At 44.7% G+C, this 26,713-nt stretch overlaps 2 protein-coding genes across 2 annotated transcripts; one reads left to right on the top strand and one right to left on the bottom strand.

Moving 5' to 3' along the window:
• Positions 1–979: 979 nt before the first annotated feature.
• LOC124707785 (peroxidase 57-like) lies at positions 980–2,041 on the bottom strand. Its single transcript, XM_047239479.1, has 2 exons — positions 1,823–2,041; positions 980–1,741 (listed from the first exon to the last, which is right to left on the bottom strand). The coding sequence occupies exons 1-2, from the start codon at positions 2,039–2,041 to the stop codon at positions 980–982; spliced, it is 981 nt and encodes a 326-aa protein (XP_047095435.1).
• Positions 2,042–16,198: 14,157 nt separating this feature from the next.
• On the top strand, positions 16,199–25,988 carry LOC124648181 (homeobox-DDT domain protein RLT3-like). The gene is given in 20 exon segments (XM_047187984.1): positions 16,199–16,314; positions 16,396–16,588; positions 16,678–16,835; positions 17,500–17,558; positions 18,423–18,637; positions 18,749–18,812; positions 19,019–19,235; positions 19,307–19,407; positions 20,259–20,345; positions 20,426–20,557; positions 21,657–21,797; positions 21,983–22,105; positions 22,219–22,662; positions 23,337–23,714; positions 23,830–24,480; positions 24,685–24,789; positions 24,899–25,082; positions 25,085–25,123; positions 25,682–25,764; positions 25,971–25,988. Coding segments are annotated over 20 exon segments (3,486 nt in total). The 5' UTR covers positions 16,199–16,220.
• Positions 25,989–26,713: the final 725 nt, after the last annotated feature.

The following is a 26,713-nucleotide window of genomic DNA, read 5'->3' as shown; positions in this document are numbered from 1 at the left end:
CGTCTGATCATGAAATGTGTTACTTCGGTCAGATTCACTGTGCGTGCAAATGGTGAAATGTTGCCATATTTTACCCCTACGAGGGGGCTTCGGCAGGGCGACCCCCCCCCCCCCTCTTCATATAACTCCATTTTTCTTTCCTCTCAGTCGTGTTACTACCAGTAATAGGGAAAACCAAAGTTCTGAGCATCAATCCACAACCAGAACTTTAGAAGGATTGATACTTGAGCGATCAATCAAACAGGGAAATCAAATTTCTGAGCATTTCAGCAATTGAAGGGGACTGCATGTTTCTGCTTATAGACACGTTTTCAGCACATATACCCTATGGGTGCAAAACACTGAGAATTTTGAGGGAAGGGGAGAGCTGCCAAAACAAACCGATGAAAATTGGCATCGATGTGGGGATTATATTTGGAAACGAGAGTAGACATCAATGATACATCAACAGGTAGGTGAGTGATTTTCTCCTTGTAGTTTCGTGGCATGTGATCTGTGAAGTCAACGACGACTTCCGTATGTATAAGTTTTAGGGATCTAACATTTTCTGGATATATTCATCTGCAAAATGCATCCGAAGATTTGCATGTAGTCCAAGTTCCCACTTAAGTGACTGCTATGACGTTATTTAGATGTCAAATTTGTGATTAATTTGAAAGGCTGAATGGACAAGTGCAAGATGTATACTTAGGAAGCCACAGATCTGACAAGCTAAACAAAGTTGACTACTCTCATATGATACTGTATATGAATTCAACACGAAAAAAAATCTAAACCAGAAACCATGGATACAAATGCATGACATGTCGAACTAGTACTGTCTTTTATTGATGTAGGGAGTATAACAAATAAAAAACGAATGAACGGAACACGTACGTATGGGGTGAAAATTGGCACCAGATCGATGACCATATCCAGAAACTAAACCGAAATGCAATATGTTCTTCACGCAGTCGCATGGGGATCCTTGAAGGAATGATCAGTTGAACTTGTTGCAGACCCTGCGGATCTCTCCCTGCGTTCCGGTTAGGACATTGACCTCGCTTAGCTTGACGAGCGCCTGGGGGAAGAGCCAGCTGAAGTTGTCGGTGTTGGCGAGCATGTCGACCATCCACCTGGTGGGGGCGCCATTGCCGTAGAGGTTCTGGTCGACGGAGAGCACGCCGCGGCGTTTCTGCAGCATCTTGTAGAAGCTCTTGTCCACCTTGAGCGCGCTCCACTGGTCGTCCAGGAACACGACGGTGTTGTCGGTTGACGGCTTGTTGGGGCACACGTAGTTCTTGTACACGAACGCGTAGTAGGGGTCCAGGCTCGGGTCCGTGGCGCCGGCCTTGCCGCCGTAGCTGTAGAGGCGGCTGCTCTTGATGGCGCTGCAGTGCGTGACGCCCACCGTGTGCGCGCCCAGCAGCAGGACCATGTCCATCTGGCCGAGCCCGAGCTTGCCGAAGAAGGCGGTGGCCTGCGCCACCGTGCTCTCCGGCCCCGGCAGGTTCACGTCGGCGGCCTTGGACTGCCGCCTGTCCCTCCGCCCGGTGCGCACCGCGTAGGCGTTCCCGCCGGCCAGACGGACCGCGTCCCTGGTGGCGAGGATCTCGATGTCGGAGCAGGAGACGACGCCCGGGCACCGCTTCTCGAGCTCCGTCTTGACGTCCGCGATCAGGTCGTAGCCCTTCACGCTCAGGTTCGGCGGTGCCGTCTTCTCCGCCCCCGGGCCGTCGATCAGAAGCCCGCCGTCGCAGCCCTACACAGATATGCCAATCAATCATTCAAATTATTAATCCATGGAGCAATGCATGGACTATTACGCAAAGAGTATACATACATTGACGCCGCACTCGTGGAACTGCAATCGCAGCAGGTAGGCGGCGACGGCGGGTTCACGGGAGAAGCGGGCCTTGACGACGCCCTGCACGATCGCCTCCACGTCGTTGGCGCCACACTTGCCCTTGTAGAACCCATTCTGTAGCTGCGCCTGAGTGGTGGTGAGGCCCAGCACGGCGAGTGCCACCGCTAGCACAAACGTTGCCCTCGTGTGCGCCATTGGTCGCAGCTAGCAAGCTTTTCGAATGGAACAATGGCTGCTGTGCTTGAGCTAGTAATGGAGGTGAGAGACAGATGGCGTGTGCCTAGCATACTTATAGCTGGGTTACGACTTACGAGAGGTGACATGCATGCATGGCCGCGCACTCACCCATTCTGGCCAGCTTGTGGAATATATTGCTTGCGTTGATTTTTTTTTTTTTTTGGGTAATGGAGAGCACGTATATCGATCGATCGGCATATGCGGTCGGGCCGAATCGTTTTCTTGCCCAGCGCTATACTGAAATTCTTAGCTCAAAACCTGTATTTAGTAAGTACATACCGCGGATCCTATTTCTTCTTAATGACGCTTACCCCTCGCCGTGGATGGTACAATATTCTAGGATGGCTGAAGACGGAAAGCAAACCCTTTTCTCGCTTCCTTTTTTTTTTAAGTCATGTTCATATAGCAGTCAAAGTTGCCTTTTGATCGTCTTCCTCATAAAAGTCTCTATTTCGAGCTTGATTTTAGGATAAGTTCCTTATCCCCTATGCCCTAAAGTTACTCTTTTTCAATTACGCTTGTAAAGTGCAGGCCAGTTTAACGCCTTTTTCAAGCAAGAGTCCTATCTATCAGCCATAGATGCCTTATTACTAGATTAAATGAATTACTAGATTAAGCCATAGATGCCTTATTACTAGATTAAAGTTTGTGGTAGAGAACTTCTTTGAGTCATCCTATCTTTTTCGAGAACCCGCAACAGCGTGCGCGTCATTGTATTAAGCTGACAAGAAACGCCAAGAATGGCTACAACACCACACATGCCTTTTGGCTTACAACACACTCCTACAACACCGATGCCAAGCACACCTTGCCCAACCTCAACCCAAGAATGGCGAGGCGGCGGGGCACAGAGTCTCCAAACCGCGTCACAGCCAACTCCAACAACACGACCAACTTCCCAAGCTGCCCAGACCAACGTACCACATCATACGCCTAGAAGATGAAGCGCACGATTGGCAGGGTGTGGCCAAACTTGGGAATGGGCCGACAAGCGTGTTGGCGATGGTGTACATAGCGCACCAGAGACTCACACCTTGAGCAGTAGCAGACACCGGCGAGGCTACCATCACCGAGAGCCATCCCTCACAGCCAAAAACAGCGCCTTCAAGAAGGGGACGACGATGCTGCGCCGCCACTGCCCGGTCCGGCAAGCCAGACCTAGGGTTTACCCTGGCGTCGAGGGTAGAAACGGTCAGGACCCAAAACCACGCCTCCAAGGAGGGAGATGGCACCCACAGGTGTCACCGTGGTTCGCAACGGAAGAACCGAGCAGGGTTTTCACCCAGGCCAAAGACCGCCCAGCGGCGAGATGGAGATGCGCCAAAAGCCGGCCTGAACCACCGCAGCAGGAGGCAACTAGAGGTCGACGGAGAAGGGCGAAACGCACCAAAAGCCACCGCAGCAGCCACCCAGAACCGGCCAAAAACGAGACCGAGATGGTCTGCTCCTGGTAGTTGGGTCGCTGCTGCCGCCGGAGCACTCCGGCCACCACCGCCGTCGAAGGGCCACCAAGGGGACAGCCCTCCGAAGACACGAGACTGCGAGCTGAGCCAGCGCGCGCAAGGAGGAGGGGGGGGGTCGCCCGCTCGAGCCCATGCGGGCCCGTGCAAGCCCATCTAGGCCCGCAAACCGAAACGCCGTCGGCGCACCGAGGCCGCCATGGGCGGACGAGCGAGCACGACAGCGTCGGGACCGCGGCGACCCCGGCACCCTCCACCAGCCCGCCGACGCAAGCCCACGCCGCCCGCCGCCACGAACGACGCCGCCTGGAACGCGGCGCCGCCGCCACGAGGACGCCGCCTGGAACGCGGAGCCGCCGCGCCGTCGCGCCCTCCGTCAGCGGGACGCCCACCACGACCGCAGAGACCCGCGCCTCCACCGCCGCGCGTGGGAGAAGAAAGGCTCCGGCGGCGCCCTCTGGCGGCGGCGAGGAGAAGGGGGCGGGGGGGGTGAGTCATCCTATCTTTTTGTTCATTATGAAGGAAATTAATATGTGATTTTCAAAATAGGGAATCTAAATGAAACCTTTTTTTTGCTTAGTCTATCTGGACTGCTTTTGTATAATAGGATTTAATTAGAAATAGGTATTCCGTTTCATCTAGGAACAGAACGTAAAAATATCCCTTTACTAGAATAAAATCTGGAATTATGTTGTATAAGTGAGCATGAATTTTTTATCATTCAATGAGCATCTTGTATTTCATAAAAATTGGGGGTTATATAGTCCTTACGTAAGGGCCACCCTATCCAACTTTCAGGCATTAGGATACGTTTAAGGCGCGGATGATTATCATAAGAGATTCCCACCATATCATAAGATTCGCGTTCTTGAAAATCGGCACTTCTCCAAATCCAGAAGATAGATGGAATTCTAGGATTATCCTTTTGGGCGGCGCTATATTGTGGGCATGCATGATGTATATATACAGCTTGAATTTCTGAATTTTCTATGGTCGTATATAGCCAGCAGATAATGAGCCCTTCAATTTTTTGGCCGTACGCCTGTACAGTCTCCCTCCCATACCTCTAACTGACGAACCAACGAACAGATAAATCAAATTCAGAGTAATCTGTCATTTTGAAGAACGGTTGGACCTCAAGGGGCAAGAAAAATATCCTAACACAACACACTTCACCAGTAGCAAAGATCCAAACATCATAGTAGAAACTACATAAGAGTCTCTAGACTTATTGGAAAGCAAGTTCAGTCGCGTTCACTGGCTGGCTCTAAGTCAGACAAGGTGCCGGCTTCATTCTTCGCTTCAACTTCTTTCTTTTCGGAGGATCCAAAGAGTTTGTAACCCAAAAATCCTAGACAGAAGTACCCAGTGACGAAATCATAGACATATCTATTTAGTCGGTATCTCCGCCTACAGGTGACATAAGAAAATATCTTTAGAAAGGGGAACAAAAAGAGCAAACAGAATTGCACATGTTAGAGATTATAGTTTACCAGTTGGGGTCTTCAGGTCTACGCTTCACTTGTGCAGCAAGATGGGAGATGAGCCGTAAATTCTGAATATTTTCCCAATAAGATTTGAACGCTCCAGTGCTTCTCATCTCCAGGCACAAGTCAAAGAGCTCTTGTTTCGTGTCCTCGAATTCCATTCTAAGCTCACTGTGAGGACATGTTGTAGTCTGTGGCTGGCCACACAGCACAGAATTATTATGCTATACTATGATATATGATCGTAAAATATATGGAAACAAACTCTTATCAAAGTTCGTAGCAAGTATCTCATGAAAGAAAATAAAATCCTATTACATAGTAATCTGTATTAAAACTGCAAAGGGGCTACATTGGTTATCCCTAAAACCGCAAAGCACAACAAGCGCGTACTGACAAGTTGATAGTTCTGATGAAGGGCACCTGCATTACTCCCTCTATTTCATATTACTCTGCATATAAGGTTCAATCAATGTGAAATTATGCAACTTTGACCAATTGCATGTAAAAATAAATTATTATTTAAAAAACCAAAATAATTCGTTAGTACCATGCTTTTTGAGTCGCCGTATAGTCGCCAAGTCGAAGCGGCGTGGCTAGGTCGCGCAAGCGACTTGACTCACGGGGCAAATCGCGCGACTTGCTAGCTCGTCGGCGACTATACAGCGACGGCTGATAGTCGCCGGTGCTTTTGCCTCAGGATTTCAGAGAGAAAGGGATGTAAAGGGAGAGAAAGGGCAGAGCTCGAAGGCAGAGGCTTGAGCGGCCCAGAGGAAGTAGAGGAAGTAGAGGGGAGAGGAGCGAGGCTAGGTGCAGGAGTGCTAGGTTTAGTTGAGCAGGTGAGGCTCGGAGAGATTAGCTGGGCCATGTTGGCCTGGCCAGGATGGCTGGGATTAGATGGTAGGCTAACTTTGCTTATATGCATCAATTGGCTATGCAAATGAGAGAATCATGTAGGGTAGGGCTCTTTTTACCATGGCGACTTGGGGCGACTAATCAAGCCACCTCACATAGTCAAGCCAGCAAGTCACTAGCCGCAGCCATGGCGACTTGGGGCGACTAATCAAGCCACCTCACATAGTCAAGCCAGCAAGTCACTAGCCGCAGCCATGGCGACTTGGCTTGACTCAGTGAGTCAGAAGTCATGGTTAGTACGGTAATGCAACATACTATGATAACATTCATTTTTAATTTAGTATATACTGATGATATTTTATTATCATAAATAGTTGATCAAAGAATGCTAAGCTTGACTTTGGGCAAACTAGAGTAATTGGGAGCACCACGGGACGAAGACCGAAAGTGCTGGCCATGGACAACCTAGATCCCCGCGCGCGCCGGAAAAGAAGGACTCTCGGATGTCTCCCAAGGGACTAGGAGGCGGCCGAATCTGGGGAGGGAGAGGGATTGAGGAGGGTATGAGAGAAGAAGGGCGATGCGTACCTTCCCGCCGACGGTGGAGTCAGACATAAGCCGGCGCCGGCGGCCAGGGGAAGAGCCGTGGAGAAAGATCCTCCGTTGCTCCTGTGCCGCGCCCGGTGAACTCGCCAGCGAGCGCTCGCAGAGCCTCCTCGCCGCGTGCCGGAGCGCCGCCATCGATGATCTCGCCGACTCCGCTTTGTCTTTCAGCTGGCCTTATAGAATACGTAAGTACTAGTTCTAATCATATGTGGTATTTATATTTGGCGATAGGTAAGTCAGCTCGTGTCTTATTACCATGTTCTATGTATATGTTACTTATATGATACTTATATTGTTAAAAGAAGAAGAGAATTGCAGTTCTAACCTACGTGTAATCTTCCGTGTACCGTACGTAACATCTGATCGATATATATATGGGCGCTGTGTGTTTGCCCTAAATATTGTCATCTCTTTATTTTCTCACACGATATTAGCCCGAACTTTATTTCTAAAACCTAGCTGGTGTCTTCCGCTAGCACATCTGATTCCGTCTGGACTCTCTCTTTCATGTATGGCTCGCTTTTTGTGTTGATGATGTCCCTCTCTACCGGCCCCATGATGGGTGCTCCATCTTGCTTTGGCACGATGCTTGGGCCCCGTTGGGCCCTTTGTCAGCTGCCCTTTATGTGGTTTTCTCACATTGTCTCCCTCCCGCTCACCACCATCGTTGGCTTGGGTGGTGGGTCCATTGACACTACAAGGAAAACAGCTATTGCTGGCGCACCAATTTTTGTTACCGCCGGCGCACTAAAGCCCGCCAGTAGGAACAGGCCGGTGATACCAGTTCACTGCCGGCGCACAAGTTGGTTCGCCAGCAACATATGACCATGCTACCGGCGCATTGAATTAGGTTCGACGGTGCTATGTTATTTTGGAAATTAAAAAAAAAAGCGTGTCCACCTTTGCATCTCTGCGGTCGGACCGCGAGCGGACCGCGTGATTTACTTTGGAACAGAGCATTTACAACTTGTAAGGAAGTTTACAGAGAACACCCTGAGAAGAAAATAAAAAAGCAATCAAGTGTACGCCGCCGCCGCGACCCGCCTGGAGCCACCGTGCACGCCGCCACGCCCGCGCCCTCGCCGGAGCCGCCGCCGCAAGCCACCTCACCCGCTCCCCGCCCGGAGCCACCGCGCACGCCGCCTCGCCCGCTCCCCGCCCGGAGCGCGCCGCGACCGCGCACGCCTGCCCTCGCTCGCGCGCCCCGCCGGAGCCGCCGCGAGCACGCCGCCCCGCCGGAGCCGCCACGGCACGCCGCCTCGCCCCTCGCTCGCGCGCCCCGCCCGGAGCCGCCGCCGCACACCGCGCACGCCGCCTCGAGCGCGCAGGGAACCGCCGGATCTCGAGAGGCGCGCGGTGATGTGCTCCTCCGCCGCCGGTGTGCTCCTCCGCCGACTTTGTGGTGGTGGATTGTGTGTTGTGCGGTGGTGGAGGTGAGTGCGGTGGTGGAGATGAGGTGTGGGGAGGTGTGAGGTGTGGGTGTTGTGTGGTGTGCCGTGTGCGGTGGTGAGCGTGTGGTGGTGGTGTGCTGCGTGGGGTGGCGTGCGTAGTGCGGTGCGTGGGTCCACGAAATAATACCGGCGCACTCACAACTTGTTCCGCCGGCAGCAATTATTGAGTGATACTGTGTATGGAGCGCAATATGTCTGCCCATTATCACTCATTATCACCGGCGCACAAAACTGCTGGTCCGCCGGCCATACTAGGATACCACCGACGCAACGATTAAGTGGTGCGCCGGCAGTACATAGCGCTGGCGCACCACTTATTTGGTGCGCCGGTGGTATTATTTGCAGCTATAGCCTGTTTCCTAGTAGTGTGAGATCCACCCTTGTTTATCGGGCGTCTACGGCAGCGGCTCGCGAGATGGAGTTTGTGTGTGCTTCCCTATCTTGGATCGTTCTTACCGCGTCGCCTTACGTTCGCATTATTGGTGTCATCCCATCTACCGACTTCGTCCCAGGGGTTGTCTACCGAGCTCTCCACTCCTTTGGTTGACGTCAACTGACTGCTTTGCACCTTTCAAAGTGTGTGAGTGTTCTTCTGGATTTTGCGCCTCCACAGAACTAGGATGCGTGTGTTGCTTCACCGACTCGGCTGCGTGCCCTCCCCTGATTTCCCATTTTGCCCTGACCATCTCGAGGACATATCACACTTGTTTGTGGGCTTCCCCGTGTGCCGTCGCTCCCTCGGTGCGTCTCCAGGCCTACGCTGATGTGTGAACTCTTCTCGACGCGCTCTCTGAAGGCCTGCCTCTCATGCACCCGAAGGCGTGTAACACCGCCATACTTGCCCTCGCGTGGTCCATCTAGAAGTCTCGCAACCGAATGTTTTTTTACGCGGATCTCATGTATACTCCTCGTGTGCTCGCTATGTTGACTGATCACCTCTGCCTATGGATCGTCTGCGTCGTCCCTCATGTTAACACAGACCATGTTGGCTTGGTGTCGATCTGTTTCTTAGACTATATTAATCATGTACTCTCCTCGCTTCCGACCCCCCTTCTCCGTGTAAACTAAAGTTATTTTTGTTGGACGTACTATGCTATCCCAGACCTAGGTTGTTGGTTGCTGACAAAGGGTTAACCTTGTCAATCTTGTCAATGTCAATGATGATGGATTTGGGTTTCTAGGAAGGAGAACACTAGCGAATCAACAAACCGGTCAGCTAAACTAAGTTGTCGATGAAAAGTATGATTAAAGGCTCTCGCTGAGATTGTATTATATGAATCTATGGTTACAAGGTGTCTCCTCTAGTGCGATTTGTCCCTCTCGGTGGATCCTCCTAGCCCTTATATAGCAGGCTAGGTTTCGGTAGCATAGTTTCATGGTTTTATGTTATTCATTCAAATCTGCAATGCATACATTATTCAAGAAACCACAACATCTTCACGAATTTATAGACATCATCATGAAATACAGTACACATAATACATATTTACAATATAAAGTCAATCCTCTTTACCATCTCTATTTTCTATCTCTAATGTCATATATGATCTCCCGATGGTATGCTCCAGTTGGAGCTATGACCTCCCTAACTAAGAATCCCGCAATTTCCTCTTGAATTGCTCGTATGCGATTCACCGTTAGGAGAGAGTCACACACGCGTTCCATCTAATTTAAAAAGAGAGATCAATATATATGAATGGAACTCAATACAACTGATGATAATAAAATAAGAGTGTAAAATATTGTTCACATACATGAAGGGCATGTATAGCCTTTTCCGGCTCTCTGTGATAGGCCATGCTCGCGAATGAATTCGCAGACGTAGTATTCACATAAGTTATTCCCGAATTCCTGCTTCAAACACTTCACGAAAAAAATTGTCTGATGAAACTAATAATCAAGCATGATAATGCGTGGTATTGAAACAAAAAAAATCAAAAAGATTCGCGGACATAGCTATAGTACTACTTACATGATGATCTTTAAATGTAAGCTCTGGTTTCCATTCACCCCTAGAATTCTTGAGGAACCGTTTCCAAGCCTTGCCCGGTAAAGAAAAAAGATGAGTAAATGAGTTATTAATTAATTGATATCAAGAAATGAGGATAGAAGATGCCGACACAAGGCGATATGGATTGAAATTACCTCTCGAGCATGGCATTCAGGTTCGCCCATTGCTCATGGTCTTTACGTTTTGAGTCCATGTCAAGTACTACTCCTTTGTCAAGCTGAATGATTAGGAGAATATAGTGGAGGCTGCACACGCATAACTCGCCGGATTAGTTAGACTTGACATCGAGTAAGCGAAATAAAATGTGTATAAGATAGTAACACTCACTCAAATTTGTAAGGAAAGAATATTTCCGATTTATTTTCTTACTTCTGGAAAAACAGTAGCAAATTTTCCTTTGTGTCCTTGGGGTAATCTCGAACCGTAACTTCATGAACGGTGTTTGGGTCAATGAACCCAATGTCATAGAGTCCGCCTCTTTTGCATTTGAGCAACTTCATTCTGCATGATATAATTAAGCTTATAAAAAACCATTACAGTACATCATGATTAGTGAAGCGGTGTATATATATACACATGTGTTTTATCAATGACCGATGAAAGGATAAAATTGTTAACCTCGATCGAGAAGAAAAAAAGTGAGGAGAAAGCTTAGGTGTGGCTTGTTTTGTGTGAACTCAAGTGGCAAAAGCTCTTAGGCATTTCATCGAGGACCTCTTGCGAATAAGAAGAGTGAGCAAAGCAACATACACCTCTCTTCTGCTAAGAAGGAGAAAATGCTAAGTGTGGCTCACACTTGGGCAGGGGTATATATAGAGATGGGCCTTTGGTCCTGGTTTGTAATACAAACCGGGCTAAAGGTCTTGCCACCTTTAGTCTCGGTTTGTATTACAAACAGGGTCAAAGGCCCCAAATGAACCGGGACTAGAGGTGGCGTCGCCCCGCGCCGGTCGAACCCGGACCAATGCCCCCATTGGTCCCAATTCGTTTTTAAACCGGGACTAAAGCTCCCAAGGGCTTTGGACCAAAGCCCTGTTTTCTACTAGTGTGTTTATATTTGGGGTGACCATATATTGTTGTACAAACATGTTTTTAGGTAAGAATAAATCAGTCTCTAGATATAACAACAAACTGGAAGAACCTTGTTAACTAGCAGTGTTGCACTCAATGTGTTTGCCTGATTTGCCACTCATTTGCAATAATGCCTGATTTGAGTTCTCCATTCTATGTCCTTTCATTATTTAAAAGTGTGACTAGCACATCTTCATTGAATTTATGTTCAAATAAGGGTGATAGGCTTTTGCAAAGCATCCTTCGAAAGAAGTGGACCCTCTATCTAGTTTAGAACTATATTTTTTTGTTTGCCTCCCCGGAGCCCCTCCAAAACACCATTTTGGATTCGCCTCTGGAGTTCCGCTTCCATACATAATCATGCGTGCATTTATTAGAGCAAGTCTAGGAGTGGGAAGCCTCTGGGAAGCCTACGTCTATGAAGTGATCCATCGAGCAGGCAACCTGCAACAACTTTCTTATTTTGTTGTGTCATTTTTATGTGCATTTGCTTAGGAATATATGACTTGTTGGCCTTGTCAATCTTGTTATTGCATGAATTGCAATGTACAACCCTTAATCTACATGCTTTCTGAACTTCAAAGATAGGAAGAAAACATTTAGCTTGATTTGTGTTTACTTCTTTTCTGTTTTCAGTTAACACAAGTTGTTCTCATTGTTTATTTGACATGATAAAACTAGTAATTGCTAATTTGTATGTGATATGCAGGAAGAAATGGGCGACGAGTCTGCGCGTAAGTACTATGACATCGTCAACAAGACGTTTGCTAGTGAGGATGATGTATTTGAGTTCTATAACAGCTATGCTCTTGAGAAAGGTTTTAGTGCGCGGAAAAGCTATTGAGTGGGATGAAGCCAACCAGGAGATAATTATGAGGAAACTTGTCTTTAGTTGTCAAGGTTCGCGAGAAGAGAAGCACATGAAGAGAGAAGATAGGAAAGAGGAGGCCACGGCATCTCACTCGTGTTGGTTGTTGAGCCAAATTGGTCATTGCAAAACTCAAGGAAACAGGTCGGTGGTTTGTGAAGGATTTCATCGATGAACACACCCATCCTTTGGCCCCACCGGATCTTACTTGTCTGTTGCGTTCACACAGAAGAATCAGTGACGAAAAAAAAGCGTACATTGTAGAGATGGAAATATCTAGGATCCACAAACACAAAATCATGGATATTTCACATGCATCACATGTAAGTACACATTTTATTCCTATCGCTCTTCCTTACCTCCCATGATTGACTCATCATCAGGGGAATGATGTTTTAGCACATGGGAGCATATGCTCCCTTTATTTTGAAATGCATGTTACATACATTTTGAAATTTCAAAAAATTGAAACGGAAAATTGAAACGTACATCTTCACGTGCTACGCGCTCACAAAGTTGTTTCATAAAAATCCGACTTGTCGTGTGACGTGTGTAAAAAAGACAAAATTCAATGCTGAAAATAAGGCTTTTCAGGAGATAAAATTTCTCTTTTTTACACTGACCACAAAACATATTGGTTCCTCGCGAAACTTGACGAACGTACGTATATTGTGGAGATGTACATGTAGAATTTTTTGTCAAATTTTTTCGACATTTCGAAATATAACTTTTTAATAGAGGGAGCATATGCACCCGGGAGCCGAATTGAATTTCCGCATCATATGTTTATATTACCTCATATAACTTATCTTGATCACTTACTATTACTTACACAACTTTAGATGATTCTTACTTGACTATAACTTGTTCTGGTATAAGGCCCAAGAAGGAGAAGGCCCATGAAGGAATCTGGAAGTAGTCAAAGATGTTAGCTTCGTGTAAATTAGGAAAGTGTAGCCCGTATTGGATAGAACCAACATACAGAGCAATGTAAAGCTGAGGTGGACTCTAAGACCTAGCCCATTATATAAAAGGGTAGGAGGAGCCACCGAGGGGGACAGATTGATTGAGAGAGAAAACACCGTGTAACCCTAAATCCCTATAATATAATTTCGACGGGATCGTTTATTCATACTTTACGTTGGCTGCCTAGTTTGGTTGACTGGTTTGTTGATTCGCCAGCGTTCTCCTTCCTAGAAACCCAAATCCATCATCATGGGCATTGACGAGGGTACTGTGATATCCTGGCCCAGGGCTTAATAGGATTGATAGAATACTCATACCAACAAGTTGCAACTTCTTTTCCGGAAGCTCATCAGCAAAGAACTCCGAGGTTAAGCGTGCTTGGCCCAGAGTAATTTGAGGATGGGTGACCGACCGGGAAGTAGTTCCCGGGTGCGCACGAGTAAGGACAAAGTGCGCAGGGAAGACATGTGTTGGTCTGTGGGACTAGTCTAGAGATCCTAGAGAGCTGCCAGGGGTAACAGGCCCGTCCAGGGGTGGTCGGGGTGTTACAGGTACCCGTTTAGCATCAACCCAATAATGTCTGAAATTGGATGCCGATAACTAAAGATGAGCCTCAAGTTTGTCAAGGACAAACAAGAGCCCACCAGGAAAGGGGAAGAAGATTGTTGATGTCGTCTCTAGCATCGTCCCATGTTGCACCAACACAATAAAGGGGCGGAGGTTGTTCGATGCGAGGTCTGAGCGCCAGGATGTGTAGAGGAGGCGGGGCAGAAGCAGCACGACACCAGGGCTCGAGGCCGTGTAGAGGACGATGTGGACGGATAAGATGTAGGGGAGACGAGGCATCCACAGGGAAAAGGGAGCAATGCAGCAGCAACATGGAGGAGGACCGGCACGACGATATCCTGCCTGCCCTGCCCCGGATCCCGTCCGGCCAGCCCTGGTTTTATACCATGGCACCATCGCCCGACGGAGGACCGGCACGACGAGATTCACCTATCCTGCCCCGGATCCCACCCGTGTTGCCCCGATTCTTGACCTCCCGACAATGCCGTCGCCCGGTGGCCACTTCCTCACCGCCAAGCTATGACATTCCCACTCGGCCACCTACTCCAGCGCTTCAATGGCGGCGGCCGTTGCTTGCCCTTTTTCGCTTGTTGCTACTGGTCTCGGCTCTGTCCAGCACGAGGAAGGTGGGAAAGTGCAAGAGGCAGCATGCGATTGGGGGAGGAGAGGAGCCAGGCGATTGGGGACGGGAGGAGGGGTAGGAAGCGCTCGGTAGGCTAGGGTTTTCACCCGGTTGAAAAGGAAGGCGACGCGAGCTAGCGCACATGCTGCCTCTTGCGCATGAAAATGGCCCCATGCGTCACAGAGCGAGCAACTACGTTTGAATTTGATTTTCTGATAAAAAAATTAAGGTTTTAAAATTAGAAGTTTTTCGAAATAAAATAAAATTAAAAAAGAGAAATGTGGGGAAAGATTTAGCTGGGCCGGCCCACCAGGGAGCAGTGCGTGCGGCGGTTAATCCCGCACGCACGCACTGAAGCCGGGAGGCGCTATATGCCGACCGGGTCGGCGCGAACGGGGTGCCGCACACCCCTCCGACCCGGCGGCTATCAATTGGGCCGGGCCCATCAGGTAACGTTTTTTCTGTTTTCCTTTTTTCTATTTACAATTATGTTTTAAAAACCTAGCGTTTTTCTGTTTATTTTATGTTTCTAAAATTTGTTCAAAATTTTCTGTATATAGATCTTGTAAATGTACGATTTTATTTTTAAAAAAATTTGAAAATCGTTCAAAATTCAAAATTTGTTTAAAATTCGAAAATCATTAAAAAAAATCAAAATCGGTTCAAAAATTCAGAAATTGTTAAAAATCCGAAAATAATTAAAATTTCGGAAATTCGTTCAAAATCAAAATTTGTTCCAATTTTGAAATTCGTTCAAAACTAAAAATTTGTTCAAATTTCAAAATTCATTCAAAACTCAAAATTTGTTCAAACTTCAAAATCGTTCAAATTACAAAATTATTTTAAATTTCGAAATTTATTCAACTTTTGAATATGAACATTTTTAAAATTTGAGAATTTTCGAAAATTATTTTTGAACAGAAAAATAAAACGATAAAAAAATAAACACATAAAAAGAAAACAGAAAAGGAAAAAGGAAACCAAAAAGAAAAACCGAACAAAACCAGCAGAAACTGGAAAAAAACGAAAAAAACCGCAGCTAACGGAAAAACCAACGTGTTATATGGGCCTGGCCCATGCTCGGGGAGGGTGTGCGGCGATCCGTATACACCGACCAGGTCGGTGTATAGGATTTGCCCTGAAGCCTCCCTCCGTCGTCCACGTCCGTCCTCTCCGTTCCACTAATCCATTCCCCTTTCTCCCAGGCGCAGCGCAGCCAGGGTTTAAGGCAAGCGGCGGCCCACTCGTCGGTAGGGTTTTTGTGCTCCATCCCCCCTCCGCCTCCATTCCCCGCGCGCCCCCAGCCCACCCCGGATCACTGCCGCTCGCTAAACCCAACCCGCCACCAGCCTCTCCTCGCCGCCGCCGGTCCATTGCCGCCGCCGCCGCCATCTAAAGCCATCCTACGCCCTCCGCGCCCACCCGCAGCACAGCGCCTCTTCGCGCTTCCCATGCCATAACGCGCGGACTCCAATCTCAGGGTTTAGGAGGACTGAGGCCCCGAACCCGCCGCCGCCAACGGCCCCGCCCGCCTCCCATGCGCGTCGCCGCCGCGCTTCCTCCTCGGCGGGACACCGCGCTCCTCCCGTCCCCGGCGGCTCCGGCGGCTGCCTTTTGAGGTACGAGCTTGTTCCCATCCACTGATTGTTCAGTTAATTAAACCCCACTTACCAGCCTCCACAAATTCTCGAGATAGATCCGCCCCTGCTTCAACCGGGAGCTGGGCAGGAATTTCTCTGGTCACAAGTAAGTAGGCGGACACAGGTAGATGTGTAATTAAGCCATCCACTGAGAGTGGCCAGCCGGGAAGAGCTGGACTCAATTCCCCTCTGCCAGGAGCAGGCGTGGATATAGTACATGTGCAATTAAGCTAGACCACCTGACCAGGCCCGACCATTCCATTCTCTGCTCTGCTCTGATAGAAAATAAAATTCACCGCCCTGGATCCTAATTAACTTTGTAGCCAATCTCTCTTCTAGCTGGGACGATTCTACTTGCTCCTCGGATGCTAACTTGCCACCCTGCTGCACTTGAACACTCTTCTCGGCATTTTATGTCCTTAACAGGAATTGTGATTTGTGATCCTCGACTTTTTAGTATGTGTGTGTGTTTTTTTTAACTGCGTGTTTCCTGTTACTTGCCTGCTTGATCATGGTTTTTTTGGTTTCTCTAGATGATGGCCAAGGGTCTCATGGCTAGGAGCGATTATAATGCAGGGACGAAGAAATCCCCCCTGCAGATCCAGATGCTGGAGAGGTTTTATTCCGGTGAGTGTGTATATATGCTGCTGCTTCAGGCTCTTTGTTCTATTTCGTGCTGCTGTGGCTGAATACCATTTGATGATCCAGAGGTGCAATATCCCAAGCCGGAGGACATGACGGAGTACGCAGCGTCTGTTGGCCTGACTTACAGCCAGGTCAGGATATGGTTCAAGGAGCGGAGGAGGAAAGAGAGGAGACACATGGAAGCTGCAGGGGTTCGTGTGGACACACAAGTTTGCGCAGGATCGACTGGGCTCAGTTGTAGCAACGGCAGCAGCAGGTATTCATTCCTCTTTTTTTTGCAAATATAGCTTGCACAACAATGTCTGTCGGTTTGCATGCTGAGGATGATGACCCTGCTGTTGGTAGGAGTACGACAAGCCTTGTTGTAGGAAAGAAACACATGCTTCGGCCACAAGTTCTGTTTCCCAAGGATTATATTCTTAGGAAAGTCTTCCGCAAGGATGGTCCATCTCTTGGGGGCGAATTCGATCCCCTGCCCCAAAGCGCACATGGTCATGCCAGAGGTATGTCTCCATTAGGAAATTATTAAGGCCACTGAAAACTCATTTACCATCATAGCCATACATATCTATATGTGTAGACCAGTTGCTTAAATACCTAAAATGGAAGCTTAATCAACTATGCAGTTCTACTACCAAGTTATTCTCATGTCCAGCTTAGAATGATGCTGCTAACTGTAATTGTTATTGGGTTGGCTATGGAAGTTCCAACCCTATCATTGGCTTCTTCACTCATTTGTGATGACGACATTATATTGAGCAGCTTGCGCTTGATTTTTTTTTCTCCCTATTCGTTTGTGCTACAAGTTGTGCCTGCTTTGTTCTTGGTGCAAAATTCCTACTAGACTTTTGGATAAACAAGTGGAAAGGATCTGCAAGCACTTCCAAAGCTCCTCTAATGCTTGCTTCTGGTCTATATTCCATGTTTTCTACTCCCTCTGTCCCAAATTAGATCACAGATTTGTCTAGATTCGAATGTATCTATACACTAAAACGCTTCTAGATACATGCGTATATAGATAAATCTGGGACAAGTAATTCGGGACAGAGGGAGTAATAATGTTGCTAACATATTTTGCATACTTTGTTTGTGATTTGCATTCTTTAGATGCGGTTAAGAAGACCCTTATAGTATCATTTTGAAATAATCAATTCTATTTTTTTGTAGCTGCAGATACCACAGGACATCACTCCTACCAGGACCAAGGAGTTATGAAAAAGAGAAAGGTATTATTTAGGCTACCCAGCTGCATTCATGTCCGTTTCTAGCACAACATTTGTTCCTTGTGCTAAACTTCGTTGAACAGTTGGTATCATACCTCTTGTGTCCTTGTGTATGCCTGATGACGTACTGAGTGCTTAATGACGTACTGATGCTGATAGTCAGTATGACCAAGCATAATTCTTTTTTTTTCGAGTACCATAGCCTATTATTTGGTAAATAGTCATTTTAGGAAAGCATCGTCACTATTTATGCTAAGTAAGCATTTTCATCGTCATTTCTAGCACATTTTTTCCCCATTTAAGCATTACCATTTTGTGTCATCTCATGTGTATAATGACTAGTGTCATGTCCTGTGCTCGTAGTCAGTCTGATCCAGCATAATGTTTATTTCATTACCGAACCTCTTTCTTATAAATTATAATTAGAACCATGGACTGAAAATCGAGTATTGCCTTAGCTTATGGAGGACAATAATGTTTTGAGCCAGGCAGTGCAATAAGAAATCCCATATATTTTATGGGCCAAGAGATGACACCCACATTTGAACTGGGATAAAAGATTTGCATCCCCTCTCTTATGGGGTATCACTTTTGTTCAGCCATTTGCTGTAACAGTCTTTCAAGGCACTCTAATATCTTTTTATTTGGTTAGATGTAAGATTAGAGCTTCACCTTTTGAGATTCTTGTGTGTTTTTTCCCAGTTGCTGATTGACAAATTATTTTAGTGCCCGAGCTGAAGATGCTGTCAACCAAACTAACTATTTGCGCTCTTTCCTTTTTTGTAATGCATGGTAATTTGTTTTCATTTTATATATTGAAACCTCTAATGTTGGGTGCCCACCTTTCTAAATACTGTTCATCTGCAGATCATGGTGTCTACTGCCCAGAGACCCACTTTGCCATGTGAGAACAATGATCCTGTGAGGAAGCATGGAGTTGGCAAAGGTTTAATGACAGTGTGGCATGCAATGTATTCCCAAAATGCGGAAATTCAAGATGGCTCCAGTTTTATTGATGAAACTGGTTGCTTGAGGTCATTGAGACCATTCGATGACTGTGGTGGAAAGCCTGTCCAAGTAAAGTCACTTATTTGATTTGACCTGGCACAACCTATGTTATTTGAAATTTGTCTTTAGTTGTGTGTTTTCTCAATTAGCAACTCAGAATTTCTTCTTTTTAATCTTACATGCAGAAACAAATTTTTGGCACGGAAGAGAGTAAATAAAAAGAGTAGACCTCCGCCGAGTAAAAGAAAGGTAAACTTTCTTACCTCACAAGGTCAAAATATGGATAAAGGAGCAAACTTCTAGGAATCGTAGGCTAGTAGAGCTGCTAAATGGGGTGGTGGTGGGGGCATTTGGAAGGAAAGCGAAAAAATGAAATTCGGCCTTTTTAATCTGGTTAAGTGGAACCTAATGGATCTTTTGTGTCGAACATTAACGGTTATTTCTCCCAATTTTAGGTGCCATGTGGCAGAGTTACTGATCCGAAGGAGCATCCTCCAGTGGAGTGCCTTCTTTCAGTTGATGAATCAGAATCCTCAGAACTACAAACTGAACAGGCAACTTTAGTTGATGATGAGGAGCTTGAGCTCAGCGAGTTACAAGCAGGCCCTAACCCGTTAAGATGTTCAGCTCATCTTTCTTCAACTGGGAGACATGGCTGCCCCCTTTGTAAAGGTGCAATACCATCCTGTGCCTCTTATTCTCATGTTCTCTAATATTCCCAAATTATAATGCTTTTCTTGCAGATTTACTTGCCAGGTTTCCTCCACCAAGTGTTAGGATGAAACAACCATTTCCCACAAAACCTTGGGAATCTTCACCTGAAATGGTGAAAAAGCTTTTCCAGGTTATATGCAATACATTACTTTGTGACTATACAGTAGTATTATTTTCATTGTTAATAGAATTTACATCATATGAAATAATGAAAATCCGCCCATGGTCTAATAGCTGTCCAATTTCATCAACTTATGGAATTTTGTGCATTGTTAATGAAAGTGTGCCCCTTATTTCTATCCTGGAATAAGATTGGCCTTAAGAATCTTTCCATCCAGCTACCGGTTTTGTTCATAACAGCAACAACAACATCAAAGCCTTTTTCCCAAGCAAGTTGGGGTAGGCTAGATATGAAACCCAACGGAAACATAAGGAATACCAAAACAAAAAGGAGAGGAAAAAGAACAAGTAAACTAGGATTCGCGCTGATTTCCATGCGTTCCTATCAAGAGCCAAATCTTTAGGGACATTCCAATCCCTGAAGTTTCTTTTTACTTCCTCCGCCCATGTCAACTTTGGTCGTCCTCTGCCCCTCCTTGTATTTTCCATACTCCTTAGAATTCCACTGTTAAATGTTGCTTCTGGAGGCCTCTCTTGGATAAATACTGGTTTTGTTCATAAATCCAACCAATATTTAATCAGATTTATTTACATCCGGGGAGTGGGAATACTTTAAATATGCTTCAACACATCTTCTATATATATGTAGTTTGGTTATTTTGCTTAACTACATGTCCTTAAAAAGCTTAGTACCCTCTGTATGTCCATGCATACTGAAACTTGGTTAACTGTCAGATTCATTCTTGCTTCTAATGTGTGTGTTACTGTCATGCTTGTAAATTTAATGTGTCCACCTTTCCTCTTCTAGCTTTTACGTTTAAATTTGGCCAACATCTGTTAATTGGAAAATATTCTTGGCAGGTTGTCCGGTTTATCTACACACACTTTGGTAGTATGGATGTCCATCCCTTTACATTTGATGACTTTGTACAAGCATTCCATGACAAGGTGCAGTTTTTTGGTAAAACATCCCTGGCATTGGCATGATTCATTGTATTACTTTCTGATTGTGCAAATGTGATCTCCAGGACTCGTTGTTATTGGGGAAAGTACATGTCAGTCTTCTCAAGCTACTTATGTTAAACACAGAAAGGGGCAGCAGTAGTGTGTTTGTTCCACGATCGTCTAAAGACAGCAGATATTTAAGCTTTCTGAACTTTGTGAGTTTTGAAAATGCTGCTGCATACTTTGGTTCATTTCAAGCATCCAGTTACATTTTGTTAATATTCTAGAGCTATTAGGTTGTGGCTTCGTTTCAGTATTGTCATGCAGTCCACGTATGAACTTTGAATGAGCGGAAAACTTAGTAGTAGGTTCTCATTTTATTATTTTTCGCCAGTCTGTTTGAGTTTTGTTAGTCAAATATTTATTTATATTGGCAGACGTATTGATGAGCTAGTTGCACATTGTATAAAATTTATAGTTGAATATCATGCTGCATTTGAAAGTCAAAGTGTATGGTCAACGACTCTTGGTGCTGGAGCTGAGCAATTTGTCGAACTGTTTCATTACCATGCCTTTTTTTTTGTTATGCTCCCATTCCAGCTTACTCTGGATATTTAGTTAATGATTTCCTTGAAGGCAAATAAAGACAAACAGGGTCTAATAAACAACGGCGTAGGATTATTGAGTTCATTCTCTAGTAGCACAAGACTAATAATTTGTAGTGTTCATCGTAATTTATATTGCATTAACAAGATCGTGCAACAAGTGTGACATCAACATGAACATACCATATTACCATTCTGTAGGATCCGATAAATCATAAAGCTTCGTACAAAGAAATTTAGTACTCCCTCCATCCCATGAAAGTTGTCTTAGATTCGTCTGAATTTGGATGTATCTAGACACTTGGAGTATGCTGGTTTTTTCCCTATTTGCGTTAATTTAATACCGTGGCTTTATCTCAACTACAGCGCCAACTTGTGTATCAGTTGAGGTGTTGCTAGTGTCATATATATGTGTCTTTACTTCTCATAGAATACAGAACAGGGTTTGGGTTTCACTGAGTTAGTTTGTATTTTATGAATTGGCTTGGCTCTCTTCTTTTAAAGTTGATGTAAGGTAACTAGTGTTACTTGCTTACTACTTCATGCTTCTGTCATTAGGGCAAATGCCTTAATTGGATACATAGGAGAACTGTCAGTTCGCGTACCTTCCTGTTTGAAGAACTTATGTGAAAAGTTTATAATAGCTGAATGATTTTCCTGTATAATCATATTAGTGACTTATGTAGTTACATACATGTCTCCCTTTCAGGTTAGAGAACAAGAATTCGATGTGAATTTCTGGATCAAATCCTTGAATTCTCTTACTTGGGTTGAAATACTACGCCAAGTTCTGGTAGCTTCAGGTTTTGGATCAGATCATCATATGCTGAATCGGAATTTCTTTAACAAGGTACTTAATGGGACACCTCATTATTCTAGATTCTTTTAGCACTTGTATGTGGGTCTGCATGCCTTTCAGGCTACAGCTACTAATATTTGTATATATATGCTGTAGCAATAGATCTCTCCTACTAGTCTACAAGTAATTTAAATATGTTTCAAGGTAACATATATCCTTTTGCTCACATCTTACAGGAGAAAAATCAAATGGTTAAATATGGGTTACGTCCTCGTACACTGAAGGGTGAATTGTTTGCACTATTGTCTAAGAAAGGAAGCAGTGGGTTAAAGGTATCTGAACTTGCCAAATCACCACAGGTATTGTTCTAATACAGTATAAAAGCAATCTGTTCATATTATAACAGCTGGTCTTCTGTATATATTTTTGGTTGAGTAACTCCGTGGCAATTACTTGATTGTTCTCTCTTCAGATTATCGATCTTAACCTCTCAGGTGCATCAGAAGTAGAGCAGCTGATATTCTCAACTCTCTCTAGTGACATCACATTATTTGAGAAGATTGCACCTTCTGCATACCGTCTACGTGTTGATCCTCGGATTAAAGGAAAAGAAGATCCTAGATTAGATACCGAGGATTCTGGAACTGTCGATGATGATGGAGATGCTTGCAGCAGTGGAGATGAATCTGTTGGCTCACAAGAGTTGAGTTTTCTTGAGCATGGAAGTAGAATTGTTAGGAGGAAACAGAAAAATGTGAATAAATGCAGTGAAATTGATGAAAGTTATTCCGGAGAAAGATGGCTTCTGGGGTTGATGGAAGGCGAATACTCGGACCTAAGCATCGATGAGAAGTTGGATTGCTTGGTTGCTTTACTGGATGTTGTTTCTGGTGCTGGTTTTGTTCCAAGGCTTGAGGTAAGCTTCACTCTGTTTCGATATATTTCAGTTGCAGCATCTCATCTTGGTAGATGACAACATTGCTTAAACCTAAAACGTTCTTTTCCGTTGTTGTTAATTTTGCTGTATACATCAAGTTTGCTACCTGACCATACTGCTCTGGCTTGGTGATGTAACCACATGAATAACTAGATGTTCTTAGAAGTGATCAGACGAGTTACTTGAGCATGGTCTCATTTTTAGAAGATTGCTGGCATTATTGTTGCAGCTCCTTTTCCTTTTAAATCATCCAAACCCATGAATCATCTATGGAAAGTTGTCTCAAATATTATTTTTTGTCTTCTATTGATGTGCTTTATTCACTTCTCCACAACTAACACAAATATGTTACACTTAGATTGATTATTATAGCGATACTGACTGTCTCTCTTGATGGCTGCAAGCATGTCTAGAAGAAATGGACATTTTTAGTAGAGAATGTGGAGAATGCTTGCCTTAGGGTACCGTATAACTGTCAATCAAAGTCTTTAAAGTGAACATACATACCATAGTCATTTCTCAATTATCTTGCATAACTTCATTGTGTTACGTGTCAAGTTCAAGTCCAGCCTTCATACAAATGTTCCATTCTCTATTTGTATGCCCTGTTGGCAAATGCAGAACCTTATATTATTATTTTCTACCTTTTGTAGGAACCACAAAGTGTCCTGTCTAATATACAGAGAACACAGTCACATGCCTCAGGTGGCAAAATAAAGAAGATGACAAGAACTATTTATCAATCTAGTGACGAGTACTTAAATAGACCAGGAAGCTCGCCCAGTTTTGATTCTTCTATGCAAGGGCAGTCAGGAAGCCTGAAAAGTCAGGATTACATTGTCGACTCTGAAGCTAATGAATCATCTACAGGATTTGCACATCAGCCACAAATTGTTCTCTTAGGATCAGACCGCAGGTATAACAATTATTGGCTCTTCCTTGGCCTTTGCCGGGCAGATGATCCAGGGCATCGCAGGGTCTACTTTGAGTCCTCAGAAGATGGCCACTGGGAGGTGATTGATTCACCACAGGTTGTCCACCTGCTAACTTTGCTTAGATATATAACTTTGTCTCTGCCTCTTAGTGAATCACTTGAGTATAAACTAAATAAAGTTACTATGTTATTCCTTCTTTTTTGCAATGCAGGAATTACTTTCGCTGCTGTCTGTCCTAGACATCAGAGGCACTAGGGAAGCTCATCTTCTTGCATCAATGAAAAAGAGGCAAGCGTGTCTTTTTGAAGGCATGAAAAAACACTTGGAAGAGGGGAACTCGGTTGGGTTAGCAGCATCATCTGATTCTTCTCGTTCCGAGACAAGCAGTGGAAACAAAGTTTCACCCAAGCCAAGTAGTGGAGATGGAGCTTCACCCCTATCAGACATTGACAGTGCTTCTATTCCCGCATATCTAGCTGGTAATCTTCTAAATGCATCATCTGCAATAGTAATCGAAGGTGGCAGGAGAAGTGATGAGAAGATACTGAAGTGGGAAAGGTTGCAAGCGTTAGATAAATGGATCTGGACTTCTTTCTATTCTTCTCTTACTGCTGTCAAGTGTGGCAAGAGGTCATTTAAGGAATCACTTGTTCATTGTGAAAGTTGTCATGATCTGTATTGGAGAGACGAAAAACATTGCAGAATATGCCACTCTACTTTTGAAGTTGGTTTCGATCTTGAAGAAAGATATGCTATACATGTGGTAACATGCAGGGAGCCTGAAGGTTTGTATGATGTACCAAATCATAAAGTTCTTCCTTCGCAGCTACAAGCACTTAAAGCAGCTATTCATGCTATTGAGGTGAGTACTTAAAAATGGTTGTCTTATGCAGTTTATTGTCTGGGGTTTACTTTCTTAACAAACTACGTGGTGACTCAAAGTTGAGTTATGTACCTGTTGTATTGGATTGCCAGTAACTTGTTTGTAGAAGTGTTCACAAAAAAACATATGTATTTCATAGCAGTTTCTTAATTTTATTTTTCCTTATAACATGTCCTGATGTAGGCACGCATGCCTGCGGCAGCTTTTGCCGGTTTGTGGATGAAGTCTTCACACAAACTGTGGGTTAAGCGGCTGCGACGAACATCATCATTACCCGAGCTTTTACAGGTCAGCAATTTCCCCCCTGTTTACATCATAATATGAGAACTTTCATTAGGTTTCAAGTAATTTACTCAGTATTTGCTACCTTTTGTTTTGCCATGTTTCTTCCCTGCAGGTTCTTAATGATTTTGTTGGGGCAATTGATGAAGATTGGTTGTACCAAAGTTCCTCAACAGTAAGCTTTAGTTCATATCTGGATGACGTTACTGTATACTTCCAAACGATGCCACAAACAACGTCTGCAGTTGCACTCTGGGTTGTCAAATTGGACGCCCTCATTGCTCCTTATTTGGCGCAAACCTGATTGACAGAGCATTAGCCAAAGGGTCCATTCAGACAAGTATGTTATTGGTTGATTCTCTATATTATCTAATGTTTTATGTGCTTCTCAAAGCTGCGATTTTGTCTTGTTTACTACAATCAACTTTGTGTCTCTTAACTTTTAATATAATTGTTCCCATGAAGCACCTGTAAATTCCAGAATATAATGATAATAGCTATGCCTGCATCTTTGTGTACTTTATCAGTATTCAGTAGCTTTATCAATCAGTATTGATGGTATGCTGTAACAATTTAGATGAACCCAACTTGTGAGACCGCTATCACAAGCTCCATACCATGCCTTTGGTTTAATGTTAGGTCTGGGCCTAGCTTACCTCTGACAGAGTTAGGAGTTCTGAGAGTAACACTTCAAACATATTTAGAATTTAGTCTCAACGAATATGGAGGACATCTAATCCCGCCTCTCTCACCCCCAACACGCAAAAAATAGAGGCAGAGGGTCTCACAAGTAAAAGTAAGAGGAGAGAATAAATAGACTGCATCATTGATTCATATCTTTGTACGAGCAAATAGTTATGTTCTGTGAAATTATCGGACCATACATGATTACATGCAGACTGTGGGACAAATAGGACATCTCTATTATCCGTGTACATGCCACAGTTCACAGCAAATTCTAGTATTTTCCAAGCAATGACTGTACTAGAAACAGTATTGTGCAAACCTTTTTCGGACTATATATGCCATTGTGACTAGATTCATTTTAGCTAGTCCTTCAGAATTTTATACTACTCCCTCTGTCCCATGAAAGATGTCTTAGATTTGTCTAAATTTGGATGCATCAAGATTCTGAAGTAATATTTTTCAATGTTCCCAAATAACATTTTGCCAATCATACTATACAGGAATGCAGGCGTGTGTGAGATAGCTAGGAACTAGATGGATATTTTGTTCGGTACTCCAGCAAGCACCCAGCTGCCACTTCCTTTTTTTTTTTGCATTAGTTTCAATCTTTTGATTGATGTCCGCGCTTTTTCTCGAGGCGAGACGAGCATGATGCCTTTTTTCCCCTTGATCCTGAGGCCTTCACCTTTGAGATTGTGATCTTGAACTTTGCAGAAGCAGTGGCATCTGTGTGTGGACAACATCATTTGTTCTCGCTTGTGGCGGAGAGCTGTGCCGTGTGTAGAATAATGTAGACCAAGAGAATTCTTTGTTAATAATCGTCGCTTCGGCTTTGTATATTTTATGTACTTGTAGCGGTTAGCGAGGCACTTGACTGGATAATACCTATTCAGGAAATAGAAGTGCTATAGATATTTTTGTCAGCTTGCTGCGCTATTTTGTACTGTACCTGTGACAAGTACATACCCATTGTGCTTCAGGACAGTGGAGCTTGGCCACTGTATTGTTCTTTTCTTGACGTGTATAGTTGTTTTCGGTCTTGGATATCGCTGTTCTGCTGACTAGTCCGACAAGATCACATGTTCCTCTCTTCAGCTGCACCACCGCTGGATAAGAAAATAAATACTCGGTTCCAATGAAAAAGTTTACATTTTTTTGTAAGTCAAGCCAAGTAAAATTTAAGCAAACTTTTAGAAAAATCTATCAACAACCGTGATGATATTCTATAAATATCATATGAAAA

This window comes from Lolium rigidum, chromosome 4, assembly GCF_022539505.1.
Source record: "Lolium rigidum isolate FL_2022 chromosome 4, APGP_CSIRO_Lrig_0.1, whole genome shotgun sequence".
NCBI classification, from domain to species: domain Eukaryota; kingdom Viridiplantae; phylum Streptophyta; class Magnoliopsida; order Poales; family Poaceae; genus Lolium; species Lolium rigidum.
This window is presented reverse-complemented; position numbering and strand designations above follow the sequence as displayed.

Coding starts and splice junctions, on each gene's coding strand:
- LOC124707785 (XM_047239479.1), bottom strand. CDS start 2,041: ATGGCGCACACGAGGGCAACGTTTGTGCTAGCGGTGGCACTCGCCGTG. Junction 1,742..1,822: donor TCCACGAGTGCGGCGTCAAT/GTATGTATACTC, acceptor ATATCTGTGTAG/GGCTGCGACGGCGGGCTTCT.